At 57.4% G+C, this 21,239-nt stretch overlaps 1 protein-coding gene across 2 annotated transcripts in view; it reads right to left on the bottom strand.

Moving 5' to 3' along the window:
• LOC133340798 (protein 4.1-like) overlaps positions 1-18,185 on the bottom strand; it is a 43,926-nt gene extending 25,741 nt beyond the window's left edge. The window contains exons 1-10 of one of the 2 annotated variants that reach the window (XM_061549203.1): positions 18,032-18,185; positions 12,300-12,404; positions 11,042-11,078; positions 8,742-8,747; positions 8,111-8,186; positions 6,862-7,086; positions 4,087-4,174; positions 2,644-2,796; positions 1,631-1,728; positions 246-424 (exon numbers count right to left, since the gene is read on the bottom strand). In XM_061549203.1, the coding sequence (XP_061405187.1) occupies positions 246-424; positions 1,631-1,728; positions 2,644-2,796; positions 4,087-4,174; positions 6,862-7,086; positions 8,111-8,186; positions 8,742-8,747; positions 11,042-11,078; positions 12,300-12,404; positions 18,032-18,085 (1,021 nt within the window). In that variant the 5' untranslated portion in view covers positions 18,086-18,185. Of the gene's footprint in view, positions 1-245; positions 425-1,630; positions 1,729-2,643; positions 2,797-4,086; positions 4,175-6,861; positions 7,087-8,110; positions 8,187-8,741; positions 8,748-11,041; positions 11,079-12,299; positions 12,405-18,031 lie in introns of those variants that run through there. The other variant, XM_061549202.1, reaches the window with a different exon arrangement.
• Positions 18,186-21,239: the final 3,054 nt, after the last annotated feature.

The raw sequence follows: 21,239 nt of genomic DNA, 5'->3' as shown, positions 1-21,239 counted from the left end.
GTTTAACAAACACACACACACATATATACATGGGGGGGTTAGTTTGAAACAGATATGGGAGAAACGAGGGTAGGAGAGCGGGGGGAGGTGTCCAGCAAGACGCCTGCGATGGGCCAAAGTGTCCAGAGCGCCGGTGGAAGAGGAGGTATAGCCCGCCCGCCCGCTCGTTCCGTCGCCCGCCCACCCACCCGCCCGCCCGCCCACCCACCCGCCCATCCACCCATCCACCCGCTCGCGCGCATCACCTCCGTCGAGCGAGCTGGACACGGTGTAGCGCTTGCTGGCGGAGCGAGTGAAGTGTGGCGCGGGGCGGTCGATCTGCGAGCTGGCGGCGCGCGTCTGCGCCTGCGTGCGCCCCGAGTAGCGGAAGCGCGAGCCCAGCGTGAGGAAGCGGCCCTTGGGCGCCGGCTCCGGGGTCACCAGCCTGGCGGTGACGCGGCGACGACAACAACGACAACAACAACGGTCAACAACGACAACAACACGCCAAACAATAATAACAACAACGATAAACAATAACAATAATAGCAACACACAGATCCATAATAACAACAAGACCGATCAACAGCAACACTGATCAACAGCAACACACAGATCAATAACAACACGACACACACACCGCTCACCAACAATACACCAATCATTAACGCCAACAACAACAGACCGATCAACAGCAACAAGCAGCTCCAGGAGCAGCCAGGGCAGCAGCCACGAGCGCCCAGGTCACGGCGTCCCGGGGCCTGCCCTCCTCACTGCCCATCGGGAGGGAGAACGAAGAGGGGGGGGGGGGGTGAAGGACGAGCAGGGAGAGCAGGAGCAGGGGACAGGAGGAGGAGCAGGGGACAGGAGGAGGGGGCCGAGGGCGAGGAGGGGTGGAGGAGGAGGAGGAGTTGCAGGGGGAGGAAGATGAGGAGGGAGGGGAGCATGGGAAGGAGGGGCAGGAGGAGGTTTTCTCCTTCTTCTTGTCGTCGTGCGGCTGCTGACGGAGACGTGGAGCAACAGCGGTGACGGTCTCACATGGAGGCGGTCGAGCAAGCAGACAGCCACGTCAAGGAGCAAGCGGAGTCGTGTGTCATCATCGTCATCATCATCGTCGTCATCATCTTCGTCGTCGTCGTCATCATCGTCACTGCAATGTCTCTCTCCTTCGGACTTGTGGATCGGGGCGTTGCGTCGTTACACGTCGCTACGGTACGTTCTGGATGAGCACAGGCGTGGATCGTGAGCAGTTTCGTGGAAGATCACACCCAAGGGGTCTTCTGCGTTGGGTCTTTGAGGAGGAGGTGGTGCTGACGACGACGATGCCCCAGGTGAGTGTTGCAGGCCACCTCACAATCATTTACGTTCGTTTATTTTAGCCCCAGGTCAACGCGCTGCTGTGTGACGAAGGACTCCCCCCCCGCCCCTTATGCCGTGGTCAGCCATGGGCAGTTTTTTTTTTAAATCATAATTCACCACTCTGGTCAGTGTGCGTTGGCAAAAAGGAGAGTCTGGCCAGCTGTTCAGACGTCTGAGACCCCCCCCCCCCCCACGTCTGAGTTCCGTGTCGAGGCGCCATCGTCTCTGTGTGTGTGCATGCGTCTGCGTGCGTCTGCATGTGTGCGTCTGTGTGCGTGCATGCGGGCCTCACCGGAAGAAGGTGTGGTGCTCCACGCACACCTTCCAGAGGCGTTTGGCGGCGCGGTGGTTGGGCAGCTTGAAGCCGATGGTGCTCTCAAACTGGTCGAGCTGAGCGAGCGCGAGCGGGAGAGAATCAGAATCTTTATTTAGACCGGAGGAATCCGATGAGCTATGAAGCTCTTTTTCAAAGATGTCCAGTAATCGTACAGAAAGAGAGAGGGAGGCAATCAGTCACATGTCGCCGTGCGTGTCTGTGCATCTCTGTGTGTGGATATGGGTCTCTATGTGAGTCTATGGTTCTCTACGTGAGTCTGCGGGAGAGAGGTAGGCAGTCGGTCATGGGCAGAGCAGAAAAAGGAGGTCTTCTGCTCTGTGCAATGCACCAACTCTGACTGCCTGCACGGTGCCGTGCTAAAGGCCGGGCTGGCCTGCAGGCTGCAGGCCGGGCTACAGGCCAATTAATGGGGGCGCGTGTACGTCGAATTTCTTTCGCACAGCGTACGTTGCCAACCGTGCTAATCGGAGGTGCGAACGAGTCGTTTATACGCGTGGACGGAAACCGGAGCGCCCAAGTGCGAGGTGGCAACGCTCTATCCCGCACGGCTGGAACAGATGGGGCGATCATACGTGTGTACGTATGTTGGACTTCTTTCGCACAGCGTAAGGAAGCCAACCGTGCTAGTTGGAGGTGCGGGGGAAGGAACATTATTTGGCTGTCCCACCTTCTCCTGGCAGAGCCAGGGAGCACGGCTCCTCCTCGACGCCCATGGCAAGCGGAGCATCACGACGATCGTGCGGCGGTCCACTGACCCTCGCTGCTACTGCTGCTGCTGCCACTGCCGCTGCTGTTGCTACTGCTGCTACTGCTGCTACTGCCTGTTTCTGCTGCTGCCACTGCCACTGCTGCCGCTACTGTCGCCGCTACTGCCGCCGCTACTGCCGCCGCTGCTGCTGCATCCACAGTACCGGAGCGGAGGTGCCACGCGTGTGAGCGGCAGCGCTGCCACCGCCCGTCCCGCTCACCTCTCCCGGCCGGATCTTGATGTAGAAGTTGCTGCGCTTGTAGGAAATCTTGAGGATCTTGGGCCAGGGGAAGCGGTTGATGCGCAGACGGTCCTTGTAGACGAGCAGGCCGCTCGAGCAGACGCCCAGCGTGATGTCCACCCCCTCCGAGTCCTGCACGCGTCAGACAACCGCCCCCCCCCCCAACCCCCCCATCGCAGTTACGCCAACGTCCAACGGCCACCCGCCCCGTCTCGTCGCGCGCGTCTCCACGCCGCAGTGGCGCGGTTGTTGGCTTCCTGAAACATACGAACTCGAGCTTTTGTGTTACCACAATAACCCCAACAGCTCCCTGGAGCCGGTGGCGTCAGCGACCGCACGGCGACTCGCAATGCATCTCCGATGAGCCGGCGGTCTCGATGAGGCTGAGCAGCAGCTCAGAGATGTTGGGCACGCGACGGCGCACCGCACCACACCGCACCGCACCACACCGCACCACACTGCACCGTGTCGCGTCGCACCGTACCGCGTCGAGTGTCCAGGGAGCCGGGCGCTGCTCGTCCGCCGTTTACAACCCAGTGGGGGACATTTCCACGTTCCTGTGGCGCGAAGCGACGGCCCTGGCGGTGTTTGCTGGCGGTGCCGCGTGCTGCTCGGCACAAGCCGAGTCTGAACTCTTGACTCCTGTTCACTGTTATTTTTTTACCAGGTAAGGCCCCACTGAGCTACTATACAGCTCTTTTTCAGAAGCGCCCTGGCCAACACAAATGATCGCTCAACAAAGAGGCTCATCATCACATCTCAGCAACCAAATACTCTAAACGCGTGTTGATTCTAAATATGGCGTTTTTTTTCCGGGTCCTCTGGTTTTTCCCTCCACGGAAACCTCAACGACGCTCGGTAAACCTGGAGCTTTGCTTGCAACCTTTCCTATTGCGAGCCGATCGCCCAGCCGCCGCCGAGTCCCCTGTCCGGATCGACGATCGTGACTCAATCTCACCTTACCGACATTCGCATAATCATCGCCTCCCCAAGTTGCCGCCACGGCGATGGTGAAATTGTACGCACGACCACCGTGGTTTTAGACGCGGTGGCGTAATCCTAGTGGGAGCGGAACAGGCGCGGGCGGCGTTCAGGAGGGCTTGTTGGGGTAGGCCTGGTGGTAGCTGGGGGGGGGGGGGGGCGGGCAGGGGGGCGGCAGAGGAGTGTGGAGGCATCGCATTTGCGAAGACAAAGGCGGTGGCTGGGGGACTGTTCCTGGCGACGCAGATTACGAAGCGCCCACCACCAAAGTTGGCGGGCGTTACTCTCGCTGCAGACGGCGTACGACTGCGTGTTCATCCCAACGAAGCCAGCTACAGGAGGGAACGGAGGAGAATTGCGAGGGGCAGGAGGAGGAGGAGGCGGCTCTGCCCGGCAGCGGGAAGCCAAAACAAACAACGGACGGTGGTGGCGGTGACTCGCCTTGGCCTGGTGCAGGTCCACGCCGTACATGGACAGCTTCTTGGCGTTCTCCAGGAAGTGGCGCTCAGCCTCAGCCGGGGTTTGTCCCCTGAGGTTCACAGACACGGGGGTGGGGTGGGTGGTGAGACACGGGGGTGGGGTGGGTGGTGAGACACGTGGTGGGGTGGGTGGTGAGACACGTGGTGGGGTGGGTGGTGAGACACGTGGTGGGGTGGGTGGTGAGACACGTGGTGGGGTGGGTGGTGAGACACGGGGGTGGGGTGGGTGGTGAGACACGTGGTGGGGTGGGTGGTGAGACACGTGGTGGGGTGGGTGGTGAGACACGGGGGTGGGGTGGGTGGTGAGACACGGGGGTGGGGTGGGTGGGGTGGGTGGTGAAACACGGGGGTGGGGTGGGTGGTGAGACACGGGGGTGGGGTGGGTGGTGAGACACGTGGTGGGGTGGGTGGTGAGACACGGGGGTGGGGTGGGTGGGGTGGGTGGTGAGACACGGGGGTGGGGTGGGTGGGGTGGGTGGTGAAACACGGGGTGGGGTGGGTGGTGAGAGACGGGGGTGGGGTGGGTGGTGAGACACGGGGGTGGGGTGGGTGGGGTGGGTGGTGAAACACGGGGGTGGGGTGGGTGGTGAGACACGGTGGTGGGGTGGGTGGTGAGAGACGGGGGTGGGGTGGGTGGTGAGACACGGGGGTGGGGTGGGTGGGGTGGGTGGTGAAACACGGGGGTGGGGTGGGTGGTGAGACACGGGGGTGGGGTGGGTGGGGTGGGTGGTGAAACACGGGGTGGGGTGGGTGGTGAGACACGGGGGTGGGGTGGGTGGTGAGAGACGGGGGTGGGGTGGGTGGTGAGACACTGGGGTGGGGTGGGTGGGGTGGGTGGTGAGACACGTGGTGGGGTGGGTGGTGAGACACGGGGGTGGGGGGGGTGGTGAGACACGGGGGTGGGGGGGGGTGGTTAGACACGGGGATGGAGTGGGTGGTGAGACACGTGGTGGGGGGGGTGGTGAGACACGGGGGTGGGGTGGGTGGTGAGACACGTGGTGGGGGGGGGTGGTGAGACACGGGGGTGGGGTGGGTGGTGAGACACGTGGTGGGGTGGGTGGTGAGACACGGGGGTGGGGTGGGTGGTGAGACACGTGGTGGGGTGGGTGGTGAGACACGTGGTGGGGTGGGTGGTGAGACACGGGGGTGGGGGTGGGTGGTGAGACACGGGGGTGGGGTGGGTGGTGAGACACGGGGGTGGGGTGGGTGGTGAGACACGGGGGTGGGGTGGGTGGTGAGACACGGGGGTGGGGTGGGTGGTGAGACACGGGGGTGGGGTGGGTGGTGAGGACACGGGGGTGGGGTGGGTGGTGAGACACGGGGGTGGGGTGGGTGGTGAGATACGGGGGTGGGGTGGGTGGTGAGACACGTGGTGGGGTGGGTGGTGAGACACGTGGTGGGGTGGGTGGTGAGACACGTGGTGGGGTGGGTGGTGGGACACGGGGGTGGGGTGGGTGGTGAGACACGTGGTGGGGTGGGTGGTGAGACACGTGGTGGGGTGGGTGGTGAGACACGGGGGTGGGGTGGGTGGTGAGACACGGGGGTGGGGTGGGTGGTGAGACACGGGGTGGGGTGGGTGGTGAGACACGTGGTGGGGTGGGTGGTGGGACACGGGGGTGGGGGGGGTGGTGAGACACGTGGTGGGGTGGGTGGTGAGACACGTGGTGGGGTGGGTGGTGAGACACGTGGTGGGGTGGGTGGTGAGACACGTGGTGGGTGGGTGGTGAGACACGGGGGTGGGGTGGGTGGTGAGACACGGGGGTGGGGTGGGTGGTGAGACACGTGGTGGGGTGGGTGGTGAGACACGTGGTGGGGTGGGTGGGGTGGGTGGTGAGACACGGGGGTGGGGTGGGTGGTGGGACACGGGGGTGGGGTGGGTGGTGAGACACGTGGTGGGGTGGGTGGGGTGGGTGGTTAGACACGGGGGTGGGGTTGAGTGGTGAGACACGTGGTGGGGTGGGTGGTTAGACACGGGGTGGGGTGGGTGGGGTGGGTGGTGAGACACGTGGTGGGGTGGGTGGTTAGACACGGGGGTGGGGGTGGGTGGTGAGACACGTGGGGTGGGGTGGGTGGTGAGACACGTGGTGGGGTGGGTGGTTAGACACGGGGGTGGGGGTGGGTGGTGAGACACGTGGTGGGGTGGGTGGTTAGACACGGGGGTGGGGTGGGTGGGGTGGGTGGTGAGACACGTGGTGGGGTGGGTGGTTAGACACGGGGGTGGGGGTGGGTGGTGAGACACGGGGGTGGGGTGGGTGGGGTGGGTGGTGAGACACGTGGTGGGGTGGGTGGTTAGACACGGGGGTGGGGGTGGGTGGTGAGACACGGGGGTGGGGGTGGGTGGTGAGACACGTGGTGGGGTGGGTGGTTAGACACGGGGGTGGGGTGGGTGGGGTGGGTGGTGAGACACGTGGTGGGGTGGGTGGTTAGACACGGGGGTGGGGGTGGGTGGTGAGACACGGGGGTGGGGTGGGTGGGGTGGGTGGTGAGACACGTGGTGGGGTGGGTGGTGAGACACGTGGTGGGGTGGGTGGTGAGACACGTGGTGGGGTGGGTGGTGAGACACGTGGTGGGGTGGGTGGTGAGACACGTGGTGGGGTGGGTGGTTAGACACGGGGATGGGGGTGAGTGGTTAGACACGTGGGGTGGGAGTGGGTGGTGAGACACTGGGACCCACCGACTCTGTGAGTGTGGTGGGGCGGTGATGAGCGTTGCATGGCAAGGAGCGCGGCGCACACACCGGTGGGTCTTGTGCAGCTCGGCGATCTTCTCGAGCAGCTCGTGGGAGTGCGCCGGCGCGAAGCGGAAGCCCGAGGAGGCCACATAGTCGGCGCCGTGCTCATCGGCCTCGTGGTCGCCCAGCTCGGCCTGCAGCGCGTAGGAGCCCAGCAGCGCCAGCGTCACAAACGAGCACGGCAGCCGCCCCGACGACACGTCCTGACGCAGCTGCAGGCACACGTAGTACCTGGGGCGGGGGGGTGGGGGTTGGAGGGGAGGGGAGGAGGGAGGGGGGAGGTGGGGGAAGAGAGGGAGGGTTGGATGAGAGGGAGAGGGGGAGTGGGGGGCACAGGAGGTACAGGGCAGAGGGGAGGGATGAGGGGGGAGGGAGAGAGAAGGGGGGGAGGGGGAATAGAACGGCATCAGCACCTACGAACGCCCGACTTAGAAACGTCCACACTTACGAACGAACCGCCGTTGAGACGTACTCACGAACCGATCCGCGGAACTATTTTGTTGCGCGGAGCAATCCTCGGCGAGATGTAATGAGTCCCAGCATTCCCGCACGATGCGCGACAGTGAATCGTTCGACTCAAGTTAAGTGAAAATAAAACAGAATTTTATTCTTTCGACATTACTTTATTTTATGTTTCATTTACTATCCAGTATTTATGTATTATTACATGCAAATGCACAATATTTCTTATTCATGAGTTTAACATTGCTGCCCTTTTTCGTTGAACTGTAGGACATTTTTAAATACTGACCGAACGTACAATGAACGATTGAGTTCCGACATGCGAACACAACCCGACTTACGAACGGCTCTCAGGAATGTGTAACCCGTTCCCCAAGTCGAGGACTCCAAGTGAGCCCGGTCCGAGCCTCGCGATCGTTAGGACCCGCACACGCGTCGGCGACCACAACGCTCGCGTGCGCCGTCCGCCACGCAAGAAGCGGGTTGCACGTTGACCACCAAAGTCCCTGCGGCGCACGACGGCCGTTGGCTGCCCGTGACTCCGGACAAAACACGTTGTGCAAAAAGCGCGCAGATTTTACGGATCATAAAAAATTTGCGATTGTTTTTTCCGAAATACTTTATCGGGTAATAATTGTGAAGGGGCAGCTCCGGCAATGCCGCACGCGCCACTGCCGCTAAATGATGGTCACACCGCGACATGACGATGTCACACCGTGCGATTTTTTGCTGTCGCGCAGCGAGCCACCACGGCACTGCCCGTGTGCCACCACCACCACCGCCGCTCGCCTACCTAGTGATGTCCTCCGTGAGCTGCGACGGGTCCGGCGGATAGAACTTCACATTGAAGGAAAACGCCCACGGCCCATCTGGCAGACACGAGGAGAGCGGAGGGGGCAGAAGTGGCAGCGGCGACGGTTAGAGTCGGCCACGGCCAATCGCACGGGCGCAGTGCACCGTGCCGCGGAGCATTGTGGGGTAAAAGCAAACATCGGCAGAACCCCCGTTTTGCGTCATAGACACAAATATTATATTCATCCACCGGTCTCATTAGACCAATAATGCCAACCAGCAGCAGTATTTTCTGAAGGGAAACAAACACAGTACCGGTTGAGACGGAGTGCTCCTGCCAATGACATGCGGCAACCCAGCAGCCTGCTTCACGTGCAGCCGGGCCCTGCCCATGAGGGCCGAGGCCCAATTGCTGAAGTGATCTGTGTGATTGGCTTTTCGTTGTGTGTGTGTTCTCCCGTCTCTGTGTTGCCCCATCTGTCTCGCGGTGTACTACGTAGTTTTGTTCCATCATTGTTGTTAATGACCACGGAGTTTTCGAATAAATCCCATGGGCAAGCTGGCTCTGTGTGGGGGGGGTGGGGTGAATCTAAAAAATATTTCCTTCACCCGGCCCGCCACATCCAGCAGACCTCTCACTCTGGCTACCAGATGAGAGCCTCCTCCCAGGTCTCATGGGGACCCGTAAAGATTATTCAGTGAGAAATGAATCCCCGTTTATATGTACAGATATGACATCATGGTCAATCCACTGCTTGATGAAGGCCTTCCTCCCCAAGCCACTGCCACCTCTTAACGAATATATATCCATAAATAATTTGTGAGGGGATTACTTTTGGGAGGACACACTTTAACGAGCTAACACAACCGCGTGCGACTTGTGGGGGCGTTAGTTTCTCGGGTTAATTGCTAAGACTCACAAAGTGACCGGTGGAAGGCGGCATGGATGCAGAAAAAATGTGTCCCGTTTGGGAACGTGGCTATGCATTAGATTACGGTATTCCTTCGTTATTATAATTAAATTGCGGTATTCGCTCGTTATTAAAATTAGATTACGGCATTCTCTGCTAAATATTATTAGATTTTGATTTGAATATTTCGTGACTGCAGGAATCCATACTCTTTGGTCTTTCGGTAAAGTCACCTAGGTATGACGGACGCTTGTGTTGCGCCCGAAACGTCGCAATTATTTTATTTTATACCCACGTGACTTTACCGAAAGAACCAAAGAGTATAATTAGATTATGGTAATCCCTCATTACTATAATCATATTACGGTATCCCCCCCCCCCCCCCATTACTATAATTAGATTACGGATTTCCCTGGTTATTGTAATTAGATTACATCAATACCTCATTCTTATTGTTAGATTGCAGTATTGCCTCGTTATTGGAGTTATCTTACATCATTCCCTCATTCCAATAATTTGATTACGGTATTCCCTCGTTACTATAATTCGATTGTCATTCCTTCATTAGTATACTTAGATCACGTTATTCCCTCGTTATTGTAATTAGCTGACGGCATTCCCTCATTATTAACATTTGATTACGGTATCCCTCTTTCCGTGGTGTATGGTGCTGCCGTGCATCATGGGTAATTATAATCCCAGCCACCACCCTCGCCTGTCTGCTATACACAAACCCTCATGTGCATTGCTGCAGTGCATCATGGGTAAATGTAAGCACATCTCCACACACAAATAAACATTCGTGTGAGCCCATCACACTCCTGGCTCTCCAGATTAACAGAACCACACAGCGTGCGATTGCTGGAAGCAAACGCGTAAACTCATTGCCACGTGCCATTGACGAGAGCGCCCTGTGGAAGCTGTCTTCAATGTCTTCTGGATTTCGTGACGTAAACGCGTGAAGAATCCTTCACGGTGGGGGGGTTGGTCGGGCAGCGGTTATCGGCACTGCGCGATGAACGTGACCACCCTGAGTTCGTTTACCTGGCGACCGCTAATATCATTGGCGCGGGGGTTAACGGAACCGGCCCTCGCCATTCCACGGACCAAACCGCCAGCCACCGCCCATCTGCCCAACCCGCACTGACCAGCGTGGTGAAGTATGGTCAAACAACAACCCCACACGGTAGCGAGGCGGGCAGGCGGAGATATCTTTAATCCAGCAGCGGACTAACAGAGGGCAGGTAAGTTTAACATGTAGTCGGCTTTCGTGACCAATATTATCCACAAGAGGTTGTTTGGGTTCGATCGCGAACATTGTTTGTTGTAACTCTCTGACCCCCTGGCCGTTACTGGATATCTGTGATAAAGAGCTTTGCGGCTCATCGGATTTTCTCTGGAGATAAACGAAGACTCGGATTCTGAAGTCCATGCTGCGCTGGTTTGTCCGCTCGCGTCTATTGGGCAGCAACCGCTTTCCAGGGCGCGGCACCAAACAGCGACGACGCCACGCTACGGGCCGGATCGCCTCCGCTTGAGTTATCGTCCGTGGCCTCCCCATCGCAGACGGATGGACCGACGGACACAGACAGACCGACAGACGGTAGTGTCGGGCGGGCGGCGCTAAAGCGTTCGTGCTTTCAGCCTCGGTGGAAACCGTGAAAGTGTCTCCTGGGTTCCTGGCTGCTGCGTCCCGCCCCTGACGGGGATTCTAATCAACCTCCCACGGGCTCGAGTGAGCACCGAGGCGACACTTCATCTTCCGCTTACAGCCCTGTAGAGCCAGGAGGTGGGCCAATCACTGTTCATTTACCCACACAGTGATGCTGAATGTTATCGACCCCAGAGGGACTATGGGGTTGAGCCAACTCAATAGTAGGATGTGAACCCACGACCTTCCGATCGCTCTGCCACCAAGCCACACGGTAACCATCGCCCCACCGGCCCCCCCACGCCCCACTGGCCCCCCAACCAGCCCCCCCCAAGAGTGAGAATGTGGCAAAGTGAAACTTACTTCCGACCTTGCTTTTTAATATCCTTGGCAGGATCCAACCAATTCTGCAAAGTGACAGAGAACAAGAGATGAAGATTCAACCCGTGGGAACAAGGAAAAATCGACAGACCGCACGGCACTGTGGCGGACAAACGCAACACCACGCACAGCGGCACTTACCCACAAAGCGATGCTCATTTTATCGACCCAAGAGGGATTGTGGGCTGAGCAAACACCATCTCGCCGCGGTGGCTGGGAGATGTTGCGTCTCCTTCACCTGGTATACAGGAGGTCGTGGGTAGGATCCCAACCCTGACCCTGTTATATGTTTGAGTTTGCATGTTCTACCCATGGTCACGTGGATTTTCTGCAGTTTCCTTCACATTTACAATCAACCATGCATTTCTAGATTATTTGGCCGCGATACATTTCCACGCGATAAGTCACTTCGTTGGGCTATCATGTGTGGCCGTGTAACTTCAGAGGACTTTACCTGGTAAATAACATTGGTGAGTTTTGTTTTCATTTTAGTTACCTCCCCGCTCACACGCGTGGGTTTTCTGCGGGTACTACCGTTATGTACGAACAACAACTACGTTGCTTCACTTGAGCACAGCAACAATGACAATAATAATGATTGGTGTGAAGCCAACATGGTTTAGGGAAGTTGAGCCACAGCCCAGAGTCAAGATATAATCATCGAGCCGTGCTGCGGGTTCGAACCCAGGGTTGTCAGTGGTGGCAGCCCGGCACTCTGACCTCTGACCCACCCACGTGGCCTCCTCCTCCTTTCTGTCCGGTGCTCAAGCTGCACTGGCTTCCGGTTTGTCGGAACGAATACGTCATAAGGCCGAACTCATTACACACAAAGCGCTTAACATAAATGAACCACAATACCTTGCCGATCTCGTCAAGGAGCATAAACCATCGTCATGCAAACTCCACTCATCCTCGCAGCAGCAGCAGCAGCAGCAGCTTTTGGCTAGCCATCGAACAAGACGGTCAACCGCATCGCGTGGCGCTTTCAGATGCGCTTCTGCGCCGTCCTAGGACGCTGTTCCTTCCGATGCACTTTAAAATCGTCATCGCGATTGTCAAACACATTTCTTTACAGCTGCTTTTAGTGTTTAGTTTGTTGTCCTTCCCCGCATCTACGATTAGCGCGGTTGGCTAAGTACGGTGGTGGTACGGAAGACGTTCAACGTACACACGTACGTACTCCTCCTTCCCCGTGGCGACGGTAACGTAGAGAGGTCGTGAACCGAGACGGCCGGCGATGCCCTCACCTTGTGGTCGTGGGCATCCTGGAAGGCCAGGCCGAAGTAGTCCTTCTCCAGGAGGTTGAGGTGGTCGCACACTTTGTCGAAGAGCACCTGCCCCTTAGAGTGCTTCTGCTCACGCCACAGCCAAACGCAAGGGGCCGGCAAGGGGGCAGCAAGGGGGCAGCGCGCACGATCATGGTCACGTGCATTCAAGATCGAAACGTCGTCATGTCCGGAACCGTTAAGCAAACCACCTCCAACATAAACACCTCGACCACCTCCACCACCACCTCATTGGCGTTGTGTTCCACCCTCTGCCAGACCCCACAGCTGCTGCACAGGAGACACACAGTGACCTCAAACATCTTCCCTGACAGTCTCATCCCATTTGTTCTTAGATTCACACACTGACTGACCCATAGACTCACACAGAGACACAAAGACTCATACAGAGACACAGACTCACACAAATACCCATAGACTGACACAAAGACACTGACTCACACAGAGACCCATAGACTCACACAGAGACACAAAGACTCATACAGAGACACAGACTCACACAGAGACACAAAGACTCACACAGAGACACAGACTCACACAAATACCCATAGACTGACACAAAGACACTGACGCACACAGAGACCCATAGACTCACACAGAGACACAAAGACTCGTACAGAGACACAGACTCACACAAATACCCATAGACTCACACAGAGACACAGACTCACACAGAGACCCATAGACTGACACAAAGACACATTGACTCACACAGAGACCCATAGACTCCCACAGAGACCAAAAGACTCACACAGAGACCCATAGACACCCACAGAGACCCAAAGACTCACACAGAGACACATAGACCCACACAGAGAACCACAGACTCACACAAAGACCCAAAGACTCATACAGGGACCCATAGACTCACACAGAGACCCAAAGACTCACACAGAGACCCATAGACACCCACAGAGACCCAAAGACTCACACAGAGACACATAGACCCGCACAGAGAACCACAGACTCACACAAAGACCCAAAGACTCATACAGAGACCCATAGACTCACACAGAGACAGACTCACACAAATACCCATAGCCTAACACAGAGACCCATAGACTCACACAGAGACCCATAGACTGGCTACGGACCAGGCAACATCACCACCACCACATCATCACCCCCACCACCACATCACCAAATCACCAACACCACCACACCACCACCACGTGCCTGATGCTGGATAAGGGAAGAAGAAGAGGAATGTTTTGAATGACTTTCATTCTGGAAGGATGCAGCTCAGTGGCCCGAGGAGACGTGTCAGGATTTGGTCAAAGTGGCACCAGTTATTGTGGAAGCGGATGTGTGTGTATGTGTGTGTATGTACGTTTGTGTATGTGTGTGTATGTGTGTGTATGTGTGTTGAACTCCATTTGGTACAGATATAATGGGAGGCTGATCGATGCCCGGGTGCGATCAAGGGATGGCTCCCTATTGGTCAACCACGTTATGTATGCCGATGATTTGGTAATAGCTGCTCATTCAGAAGAGGAGTTGGAGACGCTGCTGCTGAGACTGGAGTGTGCCACTAAAAGGTGGGGCCTTACCATCAGCCCCACCAAAACTAAGCACCTGCCTGGGTATTTTGTACCATCGGACACTCCACCCCCACAACTCCCAATTAGTGATGGGGCAGTTGTGGAGAGAGTGGAGAGTTTCCCATACCTGGGCAGTGTGCTTATGAACCGGCCTCCAGTTTATCAGCAGAAGTCTCACTCCGAATCAGTCGAGCGGCAATATCTTTTCATCGGTTGCGTATCGCTGTGTGGAAGCGACCTGGTCTGTCGCTCCGCACGAAGCTTCAGGTATTCTCGGCCACGGTCATTCCCTCCCTTCTCTACGCTTGCGAAACGTGGACCCCCCTAGTGGAGCATCTTCGCCGGTTGGAACTTTTAGGCTGGCCTGCCTACGATCCATCCTGGGTTTAACCAGGCTGGATTGTGTGAGGAGCTCACAAATCCTTGAAAGATCTGGGCACAGTCCCATCGGTGAGCTCCTCCGGCAGGCAAGGCTGCGTGGCTGGGCTCATGTAGCCCGCATCCCAGCCACCGCATGCCTAAACAGCTTTTGTTCGGCCGGATCGAGGGGGCTAGACGGGCGCGGCACGGGCTGGAGAAGAGATGGAGTGATTGTGGTACAGGAGGACGTGGAGCTGAGTGGACTTGCCGGATGACTGGTACCAGCGTGTCAAGATCGGCCTAAGTGGAGGAGGCTCGTGAAGGACGCTACTGGTCAGTTGGAAGCAGTCGCCCTCCAACAACAACGGAGGGCGGAGGGAGCGACGCTCACAACAACGAGCGTGAGAGCGCCGGGGTGGCTAAGCACAGCAAGTTGGTACAGTAGGGGGCACAGGTGGTGCATCAGCCATCATCTCGGTCATCTCGGTCAGTCGACCCGTGGCACCTGGGTCTGCCCCGTGACCTCCTGCCAGCGGGCGTTCGACACTTCCCGTGGCCTCAAGGTGCACTTGGCCTGGCACAAGCATCGTGGTGACGTCACCAGCCACTTAGTGGCGAATGGCGGTTGTTGTTGTTGAACTTCTTTTGCGTCGTACGTAGCCAACCGTGCCGATCGGACGTGCGGGGGAAGGACAACAAACTAAACATGAAAAGTAGTAAAAAAAAAAATAGTTTCAATTTAGAGATCGTTTAGGATGTTGGGCTGACACAGCTCAAAACGAGTCACAAACGCAGCGACAAACGTACGGGCCGACAGCAAATGCACATTGAGTGACAATAAAACTATAAACTACATTTTCATTTCACCAGACAAGGCCCCACTGATCTGCTAGGTAGCTATTTTCTCACAAGCGACCTGGCCATCCCAAACGATAGCTCAACGAAGTGGCTTATCGTTACGTGGAGATTTATAGTAACAGTCAAATATTCCCAACGCGTCACGTTGATTCTAAATGTGGAGGGAAAAAATCCACGCGACCACGGGGAGAGAGACACGCAAACTCAAAATATACAGCAGGCGTCAGGGTCGGTATCGAACCCACGGCCTCCTGTACACCAGGCGAGGGAGTTAACATCTCCGAGCCACTTCGGTGTCTACGAGTAAAGACGGCGAGATCGCGAGCCCCTCCCGTTCACGTGACACGTCCTCCCAAGATTTACAGCGCCAGTTATAAACGATTGTCGGTAGCGCCGGCTCCTCACCGCCTGCGAGAGATGCAATTGGCACGAACGACAGCGGCGGCGGCGCTGCGTGTCAGACTAGCTCGCGTTATATTACACTATCTTCTTGGTTCTTTCGGTAAAGTCACGTAGAAGGGAAGTAATAAAATAATAAAAATAATAAATTACACTAGGCCAGCACGTGCGAGCGGCAGTGTGCGTGCGTGCATGTCCGCGCGCGCGCACGTGAAAAGCGGCAGTGTAGAGGTTAGCGCTGAGATGCGCTGCAAACCGGCGGACCTGATGCTCGATTCCCGCTGACAACCAACACCAGTGACGATGAATTGGCGCTGTAAAACAGATGATTGTCCGGCAAAAACAACCCCCTAACCTCCTTGGTGGTGCCGGACGATAACGCTGTGATGGATGGGAGCAATGCCATGGAGGGAAGGCCAATTCCAAAATCGGCTATGGGGCTTGTAGCCACCACAGTGGCCAAATGGGGGCTCTGGCCGTGCGCGAGGGGCTGGTAACCCCTCCACCATCAATTCAACTACCACTGAACTACGTGCAAAATACAAAAGGAAGCTTGTGTCGGAGGGCCCGGGAGACCGGCGTCTATGATGTCTCCTGGCAAAATCCCATTTGGCGGAGCCAGGAGACTGAATCGTTATCATCGGGGTTCCTCCAGAAACAGCAAACAGCCACTGCGAGTCGCCACGTGGAGAGGCTGCCACTCCTCTGTCGGGAGCTGGACCGGTACCACCTGGATCTCTGCGATATTCACCATGAGGGGTGGACAGTCCTCTACTGTCAAATAACAGGGAAGGGGCAATTTTTCTGAACAAAAGAATGAAGGGGGCGTAGGAAAGTGGCGGTGAGGTGTGGGAAGCTGTCAGCCCCAGGCTACTTGGGGCTCGCCTTCCCATCAACCGGAGGCGAGGAGTGGTGGTCGTGGTTACTTATGCCCCCACCGACGATGAACATCAGTGGAGGGATGCAGGCAAGGCCCATGAGTCAGATACCTTCTATGACCTGACACAGATGCAGTGGTCTGGACCACTGGATGGGTTCCACAGGATTAGAAGAATGCCCTAGTGGTCCCCTTCTTTAAGAAAGGGGACCGCACAGACTGTAACAACTACAGGGGCATCTCCCTCCTCAGTGTGCCGGGAAAGGTCCAGGCATGCTGAGGAGAAGCTTGCGGAGCCCAAACGCGATTTCAGGCTAGGGCGGTCATGCACAGATGCAATATTTTCTGTGCGTCTGCTTCAGCAGAAGTGTGGGCAATTCCAACAGGACCTACATCTCTGCTTTATTGACCTGGTCAAGGAATATGATACCATCAATAGACCTGGGCTCTGGTCTATTCTTCGTGCTTTCTAAGTCCTTGACTCTCTGCTCACAATCATGATGGTGGGCAGGCCCGGGTAAAACTACGTGGCCAGGAGTCTGAGCCATTCCCTGTTCACCTTGGGGTGTGATAGGGATGTCCTCTGGCTCCTACATTATTGAACATCTTTTTCGACCACATAGTTCGTGAAGCCTTCAATGCCATCAGCCCAGTCATCTCGAGTCAGTCAAGCTATAGCATCTGGGTCTGTCCCGTGACCTCCTGCCAGCGGGCGTTCGACACTTCACATGGCCTTAAAAGTGCACTTAGCCTGGCACAAGCACCGTGGTGACGTCACCGCCACTTAGTGGCGGTTGTTGTTGTGCGTGGGAAGCGGCAGCGGTTAGCACTGTGGTGCGCTACGAACCCGCGGACCCGATGTTTAAGTCCCGTTCACAACCAACACCAGTGACGATTAACTGGCGCTGTAAATGAGATCGAATAATCGTCACCGGTGTTGGCCGTGAGCGGCAATCGAACCCGGGTCGCCAGGTTCGGAGCGCAGCGCGCCAACCGCTACACTACCGCTCCCCACCACACACACACACACACCGCGGCGGCGGCGGTGCAAGCAAGGGGAACGATTCATGCCGGCGCTCGTTAGCAGGCGGTGCGCGCACCGCGGCACGGCCACTCACACCCCAACCCCCCCAACCCCCCCAACCCCCCCAACCCCCCACCCGCCGACATGAGGGCATGATGGGCAGCAGGTGGGCAAGGCCTCCCCCGAGGCCCGGCCTAGCCGCGCTAATTGGGCCGCGCCAGATGCCGCTGCCGAGCGTGATCGAGTGGAGGATTTTTTGTTCAATCACAAACCACATGATCTCTTTCTTCCTTTCCACTGGCAAGTGGTTAACCCACCAAGAGTTTGTCTCCTGAGCCCGGCACGCGATTAAAGGCTTGCGGGGGACGTTACTTGGTGGCAACCATTCAATGACATCATCCAATTTAACGGGGAGTAGGCTCTCACGACAATTCCTCACAGAGACGGGAAAGGATTCCACACAGGGGCAGAAAACGATCCCTCACAGATGTGCGATGGAGAGAGACGTGGGATGGGGATGGAGAGAGACGTGCGATGGAGAGAGACGTGGGATGGAGTGATGGCGATAAGCGGCGATGTGGGGGGGGGGGGGGGGGCATTCGCGGGGATTGGCGCTGGGGACGCGGGGCCTCACCTCCACCTCGCACTCGTACTGCGCGCCATCCAGCAGCGCCACCTTGCACGCCATCGCCGACGCGGCACCCTTGGCCTTCTTGCTCGCCCGGGCCTGGGCCTGGGCCTTTGCCGCTGCCGCGGGGGTCGACTCGCTCGCGTTGCCCTTCGCCGGCGCCTGCCCACAGAGTTCGCACGCGAAAAAAAACACCACACTGCTGATGAGATACTGTTTGTTAAAACCGGTCAAGGGTTTGGCTTGGACCGAATCGGGGTGCCACGGTGGAGAGATGTTGACGACCTCGCCTCGTACGCAGGATGTCATGGGTTCGGTCTGGACCCTCATGCCTGCTGCTGTATATTTGGAGTTTTTAGAAACGTGCGTTGAGAGTGTTTGGCTGCAATAAATTTCCACACGATGAGCCACTTCGTTGAGCTATCATTTGTGGCCCGGTCGCTTCGGAAAAAGAGCTGTGAAGCTCAGTGGGCCTTGCCTGGTAAAATAAAAAAAGTCAATAGTTAGTAGAATCAATGCTGCTGAAAAGTATTCCCTTCCGGAAGGCCATTGGGGGCCAATGGGTTGCGTATAGATTAAAGTGTTTCTCATGTGTAGAGGTGTTTGTGTGGATGTTAAACTTCTTTCGCACCGTACGTAGCCAACCGCGCTCATCGGAGGTTCCAGGGCGGGGGGGGGGGGGGAAGGACACAAACTAACCGCAAAAAGCACTTCTAAAGAAATTAGTTTGTCATAGCTCCCAGTGGCTCCCTAATATCGGAAGGAAGAACGTTCCAGACGGCCGCAGTAGCGCATCTGAAAGCACGCGATGCGTCGCATATATGACAGACAGAGACAAAGATCGCCCGTGTAGTCACACAAACTGTTGAGGCAAGTGCTGGCTAACGAAGGACAGCATGACAAATGAGGGGGTGGGTGGCTAGCACCATGCCCGGCCGCCTTTGTCTCCCCAATGCTGACGTTGATCCCCCGTGTAGCCTTAACAGACTGTTGGGGCAAGTGCTGTTAGCGAGTAGCACCTACGAGGCCGGCACGGCACACGAAAGGGGTGGGTGGCCAGCACCACGGCACGCCACCTCTTGTCGACCCAGCGCTGACGTTTAAACACTGTCCTGCGCGTCGTTCGGCACGATGTGTCCGACGTTTCGCTCCACGTGCTGGGAGCTTCTTCAGGAAGTGATACGACCCGAAGGCGTGCGGCGGAGCTTTAGTCGTGCGGCTGCTGATGGAGACGCGGAGCTACAGCGGCGACGGTCTCACACTGAGGTGGTCAAGCAAGCAGACAACCACGTCAGGAGCCAGCGGAGTCGTGTATCATCATCATCATCATCGCCGTCACTGCGGTGTCTCTCTCCTTTGTACTTGTGGATCGGGGTGTTGCGTCGCTACGCGCTGCGTACCGCCTCCATTCTGGATGGCCACAGTCGCAACACTGCTGGAGAGTTTCACATTTTCCACTTGTGCATCATCATCATCATCAGGTATTGTGGTTTGTGCAGCGGATACAGTTTAGGGTGGACCGGGAGCAGCTTCGTGGAAGATCAAACCCCAGGGGATCTTCTGCGTTGGCTCATTCACAACAAGGCGGTGTTTGTTGGGAGTTGTCTTGAACTCCATTCAGCTCTCCGAGCCACATCGGGGGGTTCAACTCACACAACCGCGGGATCCCACACAGGGGTAACACAACCTGCTCCACCCCTCCCCTCGTCAGGGGTAACACAACCAGCACCACCGCCACCCCCCGCTATCCCCCCCCACCCCCCGTCAGTGGCGCACGTGAGTTGCTTTGTCATCACATCATGTGACTATCTAAACGGAAACAGCGAAAATATGTTCCAGCCATTCTCCACCAATGCATGACCGCGGGTCTCCGACGCGGTCATACTTCACCACACGCTGGCGGGTGCGGCTCGGTGAAGGAAGGAGGTTGCGTCCCCAGGACCGGTTCCGATATCACTCGCCACCCATCGTCAGCCACGGCCGCGAATCAAACTCTCCTGTCGCTGGGTTGACAGCTCCACAGGACCTCTGCGCCACCGCGCCAACGCCACGCAAACGATTGTACATGCGTCACGCCGTCACCGCTCGTGCGCACAAATCTCACGGCCGTGAATCGTCTCAAACGATTCATCGCACGCGGCGGGTGCCCCTAAACTACTACCACTATGTATTTGACGGGGTAAGGCCCCACTGAGCTGCGTAGCTCATTCTCAGAAGCGACCTGGCCATGACAAGTGATAGCTCAGTGAAGTGGCTTATCATCGTCGTGTGGAAATGTATAGGGGCAGCCAAACACTCTGAACCGGGGAAAACCGGAGGAGCCGGAGAAAAATCCACGCGACCACGGGGAGAGATATAGAGACACGCGAACTCAAATATAGAGCAGGAGTCAGGGTCGGGATGGAACTCACGACCTCCTGTATACAAGGCAAGGTAGTTAACATCTTGCCACGGGGGGGGGGGGGGGGGGGTGCAACCGTTCCCCTTCAGGCCCCCCTTTTCCCTGGGGGGGGGGGGGGGCGGCCCTCTGCATCTCATTCGCGTGGATGGAGTGACTCTGCGTTGTGCGGGTCGAGTGCCGCATCATCCATCAAGCGATCCCCCGCTCGGGCCAATCAGCTCACGGCGTGAGTCACGGGGAAGTGGGGGGGGGGTGGCCACGAGAGCGTCGTCGTGTAAATCCTGACACCGTCACGGCCGCCGGGTGCGCCGCGCCGACGGTGGCTCGCGTGACATCGATGCCGCTGTCGGTGTTCACCGCAGCTTCAGAGCTAAGACCCAAGGGACCAAAATGCCAAGCGGCCAGCAACATACAGCACTCTCATCAAAGTTGTAATGCTGATGAGCGTGTAAAACGGGTCTTGGAACTGAGCAGCAGGGTTACTGTGACAACCTGGGGAGGTGGACAATGGGAGGGCGAGGAAAGACGCAAAGAGAAGTCAGGTGACCGGCAGTGTGGTGAGTGGGTGGGTGAGCGGGTGGGTGAGGGAATGAGTGGGTGGGTGAGTGAGTTGGTGGGTGAGCGGGTGAGTGAGTTAGCGAGTGAGTGGGTGAGCGAGTGAGTGGGTGAGCGCGTGAGTGGGTGAGCGAGTGAGTGGGTGAGCGAGTGAGTGGGTGTGTTGTTGTGACTGGCCAGGCATGGTGCTGCCCAACCACCCCCTCGTGCGCTATGCCCTGGCCTTCATAGGTGCTGCTACTCGCTAACAGCACTCTT

Source organism: Lethenteron reissneri, chromosome 10, assembly GCF_015708825.2.
Source record: "Lethenteron reissneri isolate LAM-NWPU_2019-01 chromosome 10, ASM1570882v1, whole genome shotgun sequence".
NCBI classification, from domain to species: domain Eukaryota; kingdom Metazoa; phylum Chordata; class Hyperoartia; order Petromyzontiformes; family Petromyzontidae; genus Lethenteron; species Lethenteron reissneri.
This window is presented reverse-complemented; position numbering and strand designations above follow the sequence as displayed.